At 43.9% G+C, this 10,251-nt stretch overlaps 1 protein-coding gene across 1 annotated transcript; it reads left to right on the plus strand.

Moving 5' to 3' along the window:
* Positions 1–970: 970 nt before the first annotated feature.
* LOC119537762 (DDB1- and CUL4-associated factor 5-like) lies at positions 971–3,625 on the plus strand. The gene is given in 3 exon segments (XM_037840308.1): positions 971–1,964; positions 1,966–2,273; positions 2,276–3,625. Coding segments are annotated over 3 exon segments (2,547 nt in total). The 5' UTR covers positions 971–999; the 3' UTR covers positions 3,550–3,625.
* Positions 3,626–10,251: the final 6,626 nt, after the last annotated feature.

Below are 10,251 nucleotides of genomic sequence, written 5' to 3' on the forward strand. Positions count from 1 at the left end.
TGCTAACTGAAAGCAAACTGCTTCTGATGGTGTTTACTAATAGGTATATAGAAAAAAGCATTCGGTTCAATAGCATATCAGGTGCAAGGATGTGTGGAATTGTTCCAGCAATGAAACTACGTCTAGAACCGCAGCTGCAATCGTAATCACCACCTGATTAGGTTTATAATAACTCACTGTCATTCTTCAAGATGCATCTCTCACAAGATAGGCATTATTTTTATAGCCATTTATAGAAGAGGAGACAAAATCAAAAAGATATTCACACAGCTCTTGAGGGGAAGATTTGGGATTTGAATCCAGCATCCATTTTGCTTTGTCATTATCTTGCCATTGCCTTTTTTTCTCTTAAACTTTTTATTCAGAAATAATTTCAAATTTACAAAACAGTTGCAAAAATAATACAAAACCCAGACAGAGAACTCCAACATACACCTCTTCCTCCAGGTACCCAGATCCACCAATTTTAACATTTGCTGTATCATTCTCTCTCTCTCTCCATCTTTCCAGCATATGATCTATCTTGGAGAAAGTTCCATGAGCACTAGAGAAGAATGCATATCCTGGTAATTTGGGATGTAATGTTCTATATATGTCTGTTAAGTCTTATTCATTTATCACATTGTTTATGTTCTCAATTTCCTTATCGTTACTGTGTCTGGTTGATCTATCTATAGGACAGAGTGGTGTACTAAAGTCTCCCACAGTTATTGTGGAAAAATCGATTGCTTCTTTCAGTTTTGCCAGTTTGTCTCATGTACTTTGGAGCACCTTTATTGAGTGCATAAACATTTATGCTTGTTATTTCTTCCTGTTGAATTATTCCTTTTATTACTATATAGTGTCCTTCTTTGCCTTTTATGACATCCTTGCATTTAAAGTCTATTTTGGAGGGAGGGGCGGCGGTGCGAGCAGTGGTGGTGGCGGTTCCAGCATGAAAGGAGAGCTGGCCTGGGGGCAGCATGAGGAGGAGATGATCGCCGGGTTCTACTATGGCACATGGAACAAGCCATCCACTCCAGAGTCAAGCCCATGCAGCTGAAAGGAGAACATCATTCCAATATTTTTTGCCTGGCTTTCAACAGTGGGAACACCAAAGTATTCTCAGGAGGAAATGATGAGCAAGTTATTCTCCATGATGTTGAAAGCAGCGAGACCCTGGACGTGTTTGCCCATGAAGATGCGGTATATGGCTTGTCTGTGAGCCCGGTGAATGACAACATTTTTGCCAGCTCCTCAGATGATGGCTGGGTTCTCATCTGGGACATCTAGGAGTCTCCCCACGGAGAGCCCTTCTGCCTGGCAAACTATTCATCAGCCTTTCACAGTGTCATGTTTAATCCTGTGGAGCCCAGGTTACCGGCCACAGCTAATTCAAAGGAAGGAGTGGGACTCTGGGATATTAGAAAACCTCAGAGTTCTCTCCTGCGCTATGGTGGCAACCTGTCCCTCCAAAGCACCATGAGTGTGCAATTCAACAGCAATGGGACCCAGCTCTTGGCCCTGAGGCGTCACCTGCCCCCTGTGCTGTATGACATCCACTCCCGCCTGCCTATGTTCCAGTCTGACAATCAGGGCTACTTCAACTCTTGCACTAGGAAAAGCTGCTGTTTTGCAGAAGATTGTGACCAATACATCCTTTCAGGCTCTGATGATTTCAACCTACACATGTGGAGAATTCTTGCAGATCCAGAAGCAGGTGGCATTGGTAGGGTAGTCAACGGAGACTTCATGGTGCTGAAAGGGCATCGGTCTATTGTTAACCAGGTTCAATTTAATCCCCATACCTACATGATCTTCCCTTCTGGTGTAGAAAAGATCATTAAGATCTGGAGCCCATACAAGCAGCCAGGATGTACCGGAGACCTCGATGGTTGGATCGAGGATGATTCCCGCTGCCTCTATACCCACGAAGAGTACATTAGTCTGGTGCTGAATAGTGGGAGTGGCCTGTCACATGACTATGATGGCCTTCTTTGACTTCCTGGTGCGCCGCGAGATTGAGGGCTGGAGCTCCATCTCAGACAGTGACCTCAGTGAGAGTACCATCCTCCAGCTGCACGCCGGTGTCAGTGAGCGCTCCGGCTACACTGATTCAGAGTCCTCGGTCTCACTGCCCCACTTCCCACCCCCCACAGTGGACAAGTCTACCGACAACACCTTCCACCTGGGGCCCCTGAGGGTCACCACCACAAACACAGTGGCATCAACTCCGCCACCACCCACATGCGAGGATGCAGCCTCTCGCCAGCAGAGCTTGTCTGCTCTGCGGCGCTCCTGGCCCTTTCCAATGAGTCCGATTCTGAAGAAAACACCTGTGAGGTTGAACTAGACACCGATCTTTTCCCTTGGCCACGATCTCTCAGCCCTGAAGATGAGTCCAGCAGCTCCAGCAGCTCCAGCAGCTCAGAAGATGAGGAGTTGCTGAATGAACATCGAGCTTCCACCCAGCAGCAGAATGCCGTGCGGCGCCGACAGAAGGCACCCCTAGAAGAGAGGCCCAGTGTCCCAACCAAGCCCACCAACACCTACATTGGAGAAGACAACTATGATTACCCCCAGATCAAAGTGGATGACTTCTCTTCCTCCCCTACCTCCTCCCCTGAGCAGGGCACTTCCACCTTGGAGATTCAGCCGAGCCGGGCATCACCGACTTCTGACATAGAGTCGGTCGAGCGAAAGATTTATAAAGCTTACAAGTGTCTCCGCTACTCCTATATCTCCTATTCAAATAACAAAGTTGGAGAGACCTCCCTAGTGTCTGGGGAGGCAGATGATGGGAGAGCAGAAACCAGCCACAAGGACAACCCAGCCCCTTCTTCCAGTGAGGAAGCTTGTCTAAACACAGCTATGGTCCCGAGGAACCAGGACCTGCCCCCTGAAGGCCACAGCAAGGATGCTTTTAAAGAAGAGGCTTCTAGAAACTCTAGCAATAGCCCAGGCCATGAGCATGGCAGCCACCCTTGGGCAGAGGTGCCAGAGGGCACTTCTCAGGAAACTAACAATGGTGGCTCTGTAGAACACTCTTTCGAAACCAAGAAGCTCAATGGAAAAGCCCTGAGCAAGGCCTTGAGCAGCCGGGCTGAGGAGCCACCCTCTTCTCCTATCCCCAAGGCATCTGGCTCCACTCTCAGCAGCGGGCCTGGCAACTGTCCCAGGACCCAGTCCGACAACAACGAGGAGAGGAGCCTGGAAACCGTCTGTGCCAACCACAACAATGGACACTTGCACCCCCGTCCCCCTCACCCCAACAATGGACGGAACTTTGGGGAGCTGGAGGTGGTGGCCTACTCCTCCCCAGGACATTTGGACACTGACCATGATAACTTGTCACTCCTACACAAAGGGACACTCCTACACAAAGATTATTGTGGCTCTGAAATGGCCTGTGAGACCCCGAATGCTGGAACGAGAGAGGACCCCACTGATTCTCCAACCACAGACAGCAGCAGGGGTGTTCATGGCCACGGTGGCCTCAAAAGGCACCAAGTTGATTTAGAAGATGCAGATTCAGAGAATCCCTCCTCAGAGAAGAAATTAAAAACATGATAAATACAAAAGGGGAAAAAGAAGCTACAAAAAGTAGCCTTACAAAGAAAAAATTCTGTTTAGTGAACACAGAGGAAAGGATTTTAAAAACAAAAAGTATTAAAGGCACATAAAACCAGGGCCTGAAATTTTGTGTCAGATGCTGCTCCCTTCTAGTCAACGATGGGTCTAAATGGTTAGCTGGCCATTGGCTTGTGCTGTGTTAAGAAAGGGAAAAAAAACCAAGTGACTCCTTTCTAGTAAGACTTGAGCATAGCATACGTCTGCCAGGTTCTGTTAAAGTAAATCCTTGTTGAGACATTTGACTTGTCCCTGTTTGTGTGTGTGCACTGACACACCTAAGTTTAGCCTCTCTGCCCAGCTGTCTCATGAGACTTTTCTTTTACCTCTCCATTGGAAAGCGTCTATGGATATGTAGTTTTTCCATCTCACCCTCTTTACATGCATAGGTGTTCTGGTCGTGATGATGAGTGCCTGCTAAATTAGGGTTGTGCTGCCACTGAGTTGTGGATTAGTTGTGCCAGAAGAAAGGAGAGGAGAATGGAAACAGACCTCCAGCCCTTTGCTGTACTAGAGAGGAAAGTATGGTTGCTTTCTTAAAGAAATCTTCCATGTTTTCTCCAAGCAGCACTTCTTCATTGAGTATTTAATGTGGACATACTAAAAGTGGAGCATTTTTAATGCTAATGGGAGATTAGCATGATAAAATCTTAGTTGCATAAGATCAGATCCCTGATAAATTTCACTGTTTGCAAAATGAATAAAGCTACAACACATACTGTATGGGGGCCATAAAATATAACTAGCTGTGGTAACACACTTTAGCCAGTTAGGTGCTAGTTCCTAAGAGGCACTCAAAAGGCTAGCAGGTGCTTCCTGACCCCTTGTGATGGAGTCTAGACATATTGAAAGAAAGAGAAAAGACAGCTCTCAAGAGCTTTGTGCTTTAACTACTAAAGTGAATGTTTATAGGTGGGTTAATGAAAAAGTGTAGTGAAGAGGAGAGGGTGGTACTATATTCACCCCAAAACCATTGGTCAGAATTGGCAGGACTGGCATCTTTCCTCAGGCTTGCAACTGATAGAGGCTGTGGTGTTCTTGCAGAGCAGGAGGCATCTCAAAGTTAGCCAATTACTGAGACAGTCTGTCGGGAGGCAGAAGGTGTCTGGAGAGGAATGGCTGGCTTAAGACTCGGGGCTCCCAGAAGAGACCCAGTTGCATTGAGATGATTGAGATAGGAAAAGACCAAGAGATTTTCAGTGTTGAAGTGGTGTTTACAGTCACCTGGGTATCAATGAAGGGTTGTGCAAGACAGGAGGACCTAGGAATGACCAGGTGTCTTACTGGAATAGATGTCAGGAAAAGGCAGGAGAGTATTGAGCTATGAGGAAGAAAGAGAAAAGAGCAATACAACTTTCTTGAGTGCAAAGGAGCTAGAAAACCAGGCATCCAGCTGGAACTGGCGTAGGGAGGACCTAATGTGTGACGGATGTGGCCTCACTGACCCGGCCCTCCTTTTAGAGAAGGACCTGCCCTGCTGGAACTGGGACCCAGGGAGACAGCCTGTGGAGGACGAAGACTTGGAGGGATTCAGGCACGGGGGGGAAAGGGGATTATTCATAAAAGGAAGGTGGTTGACCTAAGCCAAAAGGAGATATTATCTTGCTAAGTTTTTGCAAAAGGAAAGATGTGCCTGGTATGTGTGATGTGACTTGAGTGTGGAAACACCTTCCTGGAAGAAGGAGATGTTTTCTGTCAGCAGTGTGAGTAGCAGTGGGGATGCTTACAACTGTAATCTTATTAGGGCAACGGGAAAGTGATTTCGTAACCAACATTAGAATTACTTTGGATTTGTAATCAAAATGGTTCTATGATTTGTCTTTGACTATTCACAGATGATTGTAAATTCTGGTTTTATAAGCCCAAGGCATTTTACATTTGCTTTTCCAAAATTTATTAAATTGGAATTTTTTAATCCTTTATATACAAAAATAAAATAATAAAGTCTATTTTTTCTGAAGTTAGTCTTGCTACCCCTGCTTTCTTTTGGCTGTAGCTTGCATGGAATATTTTTTTCCATCCTTCACTTTCAATTTCTTTGTGTCGTTTGATCTAGGATGAGTCTTATAAACAACATATTGATGGGTCATATTTTTTAATCCATTCTGCCAATCTATATCTTTTAATTGGGAAGTTTAATCCATTCACATTCAATATTATTACTGTGAAGGCAGTTCTTGAATCAGCCAGCCATCTTATCCTTTGTTTTTTATTTGTCAGATGTGTTCCACCCCCCTCTCTATTTATTTCCTTTAAGGTACCCTTACTAAAACTCTTCAGTTCTGTGCCCTTCTCCAGACCTCTCTCTCTTTTCTTTTTTTCTCAGCCAATAGTTCCTTTTAGTATTTCTTGTAGGGCAGGCCTCTTTTTAACAAATTCTCTCAGCATTTGTTTGTGAAAATTTTTAGCTCTCCCTCAATTTTGAAGGAGAGCTTTGCTGTGTAAAGAATTCTTGACTGGCAATTTTTCTCTTTCAGAATTTTAAATATGTCATACCACTGCCTTCTCACCTTCATGGTGCCCTCTGAGTAGTCACTGCTTAGTCTTATGTTGTTTCTCTTGCATGTGGTGAATCACTTCTCTCTTGCTGCTTTCAGAACTTTCTCCTTCTCTTCAGCATTTGACAATCTGATCAGAATATGTCTCAGAGTGAGTTTATTTAGATTTATTCTATTTGGAGTTCATTGGGCATCTTTGATTTACATATTTATGTTATTTAGAAGGGTTGGGAAGTTTTCCCCAACAATGTCTTTTAATACTCTTCCTAGCCCTTTACTTTCCTCTTCCCCTTCTGAAACACCAGTCATTCTTATATATGTGCACTTCATGTTGTCCATCATTTCCCCAGGATCCATTTCAAATTTTTTATTTTTTTCACCATTTGTTCTTTCATTCTTTCACTTTCCCTCACTGTATCTTCAAGTTCACGAATTCATTCTTCTACCTCTTCAAATCTGGTGTTATGTGTCTCAAGAATATTTTGAACTTGGTCAACAGTATCTTTTACTTCCATAAGATCCACTATTTTTTAATTTACTCTTGCAAATTCTTCTTTGTGCTCTTTAGGGTATTATTCATGGCCTTTATAACCTGAGTCATGATATTGCTTGATTAATTGCTCCAAGTTCTGTGTCTCCTCTGGTTTTTTAATTTGGACATTTGGGCTATCCATATCTTTTGGTTTCTTCATATGCTTTATAATTTTCTGTTGTTTCTGACCTCTTGGCATTTGCTTATCTTGATAGATTTCTTTTAGGATATGCATGATTGTTTGAACATTTATCTGTAATTTGGCAGAGCTACAGCTTGGTGGAGTGCACTTTCCCTAACCAACCAGCAGTTGGTGCTCCTGAGCCATCTCTTATGCTCAAGCCAGTTCTCCCCAACTTTGTCTAGGCACTGAGTGGGGGTCAAAACCATGTGAAGGTCCAATCAGTGCACCAATTTTCTGTGTGCACTGGGTACTGCCAGCCCTGGTGGGGTGGGGAGGGTGCCTTGTGCTGTCTGGCAGGGAGTCTGCTCCAGGACACAGTAGTCCTGGCTGTTCCCAGGGCTGTGGGTGGAGTATTCTGGGGCTGCAGAGCTGCATGTCTCACCTTTCAGCTCAAATGTCCCACCGTTCCTCTCTGCCATAGGCCCATGAGTCCCTGGGGTTGGTGGCAGGCTCCTGGCACTTCTGTGTGGCACCTCTGTCCCTAGGCTATACACACTGCAGGCTTCCATGGAGGAAGGGTGGACACCATCACAAGCCCACTGAATTCCAAATTCCCTCAAGGAAGCTTTTGGCTGTGGGGCTTTGAAGGGTTGTCTCCCAGTCAGCTGCAAAGATGGCTGCACAGGGCACTAAAAACTGCCCTTTCCACGCTTGTCTGCCTGCTCCAAGCTCCAATCCCTAGCCCAGGGGCTCCTGGCCACAGATTTGTGAAGGGTTATCACCCACACCAGGTACTGAGGAGGGTGCCCAGGGCATGGATAGCTACTCCCCTCCATGCTGTCCTCTGGCTCCAGCCGCCCATTACCTGGCAGTGTTCTGGGCTGAACACTCACCCATCTTGAACACAGCCTGTCAGTTTCTCCAAGTACACACTCACTGGGGGAGTGGAAGCCCCTGCCCAGCCAGTGGCACCCTGGAACTGCTGTTCTGGAGCACTTTCTGACCTATACCTAGTGTTTTTCACAGCAGAGAATTTTGCTCTGACTCTCCTAATCTGCCGTCTTGGATCTTGCCTTTGCCTTTATACTATGTTTACTCCAGTTTGGATCAGCCACTCACCTTTGATCTAGGTCATGTAAAGACATAGCATCCACCACCATCTCTCCACCACCTCCCAGGAACTACATGGGAATTAGTTATCAGAAAAGGTATGCTATTCTTAGAAGATGAATGAAGGAAATGCTGGTTGAATAAAGATACTGATTACACGAACCTTGTCTTGACAAGGTTCAACCAGCTTTATTGAGCTTTATCCCCCTGTAGTAGGAACCTTGTCTTGACAAGGTTCAACCAGCTTTACTGAGCTTTATCCCCCTGTAGTAGGAATACAGATAAACAGATAATTACAATATAGTGTGACTAAGTGCAATGATAAGAGAAGAATAGGTCCTCTGAGAACACATAGAAGATGCACTTAACTCAAGCGTGGAAATCAAGGGAAGGTTTTTGAGAGGAAGTGATATGTGAACTGAGGTGTAAATGATGAGTAGGAGTTAGTCAGACAAAGTGGGCCAGGACAAAGTATGGGGCAAAGGGGAAGAAACTACAAGTAGAGAGGACAGCAAGTACTAATGCCCTGAAATGGCAGACAGCACAGTGGGTTCTAGAAAAGTCTGAACCTTAGAGTGTAAAGAAGGTGAGGGCAGGAGATGAAACTGGATGTGTGATCCTGCCAGATCATGAAGGAATTTATAAACCTTGTTAAGGCGTTTGTGTTTTATCCTAAGGTCAATAGAGAGTCACTGCAGGGGGATAGCATGACAGTTATCCATTTTTTGAAAAATTACTAAGGCTACAGAGTGAAGGCTGAAGAAGGGGAGACCAGTTAGAAGGACACTGTCATAGTTGAAAGAGAAGACGGTGGCCAGATTGTAGCAAAGGGAATGGAGAGAAGAGGATGGATTGGAGACACAACTGATAGGCTGTTAGGCACATATAAAAATAAAGAGTCAAGGACTATATCCAGAAATGGGCAATTGTGGGTGAATTATGGTACCATTCTCTGCGATAGGGAACACAGGTTTAAGGAGAAATTTTATGGGATATCAGGTGGCAATGTCTAAAAGGCCACAGGATTTGGAACACAAGTAAAAGATTAAGACTGAACTTCAGCTGTGGGAGCCATTCAGCCTATGGGTGGTAAGTAAAGTTCAAGAAGAATGTACAGAATTAGAAGCTAAGAGGACCATAAGATGTTAATGGTGCAATCCCAACAAAGAATTCAATAGGAATTGAAGAAATGGGGGAAAGTATTCCATGTCAGTTGAAGGTCTAAAAAAATTCCCGCAAAAAAAAGGAATTCATTTTTGAGCATAGATATTCAGGATGTGTCCAGATTAATATAGACAGTCATAATAGCTAATATTTATTGGACATTTAATATGTTCCAGACACAGTTCTAAATGCTTTCCACCTATTTTCTCATTTAATCTTTACAACACCTGCCCCAAGTCACATGGCCATTAGGGGGCAGAGTTGGGATTTAAATCCAAGCCCTCGCATACTAGATGCTGTCATGCAATGCTGCCTCATCTTCTGATCAGCGTTTCAAAGGTTACATTATAAAGTCACAAAATTATTACTTCATCACTACAGGAATCCTTACCCTGCTGCTGGATCTTTTCAACAGACTATTATTTTTAATATTTTACATACATTTTTAGATCTGCTATCAGGTATAGCAGGGCTACTGAAAATATTAAGACATGCCAATTTCAACTTCTTTTTGATTTCAAAGTGATTTGCAACTTAAAACAAAAACATGAGCCAAAAAGATTATGCTTTTTGTTTAAATGTGCCCCTTTAAAAGAACCTACCCTCAAACAACTAAAACTTGGGAGAGGTTCTCAAAGAAGAGGACTTCATTGCACAAAAATTGAGGGTTTCCCCACACTGAAGCCCAGCGATATCATTTTCAACATTTTCTGTGTCCTACAGTTAAATAATTAATCCTAGACAAAAAGTTGCATAAAAATTTTAAAGTATCTGAAATAGATCAGACTGTATCAGTGAAGTTTTTTTTTTCCTGCTATTTGACCGCAAAAGGCAGGCTGGTAGAGGTTGTTTGGATACTAAAATATTGAAATTTCCCAGGTTTTCCCATGGTTTATAGAGATAGCAAAGTCAGCATTGTCCTGGTGTTTCCAGATTAGGTGGCGTTGTCACTTCTCTGGCCCCACTTGAAAAGCCCCTGGAAGGATATTTGTAACAGAAAACTACTATACATTTGTATATGCAGAGGGAATTTTAAAAGAAGAGGCTCAGCACTCTTAGGATTGTGATTCTCCCAGGGATGCGGGTAGCTATGGGGCTAGTTGGAGATGGGAGAACTTATATGCTCTTCTTATTTAAATATAATTTCAACACATGTATCAGTTACAGCTGTGTTCATTTGGGAATAACAACAACAACAACAAAACAGTGGCTTA

Source organism: Choloepus didactylus, chromosome 6, assembly GCF_015220235.1.
Source record: "Choloepus didactylus isolate mChoDid1 chromosome 6, mChoDid1.pri, whole genome shotgun sequence".
NCBI lineage: Eukaryota > Metazoa > Chordata > Mammalia > Pilosa > Megalonychidae > Choloepus > Choloepus didactylus.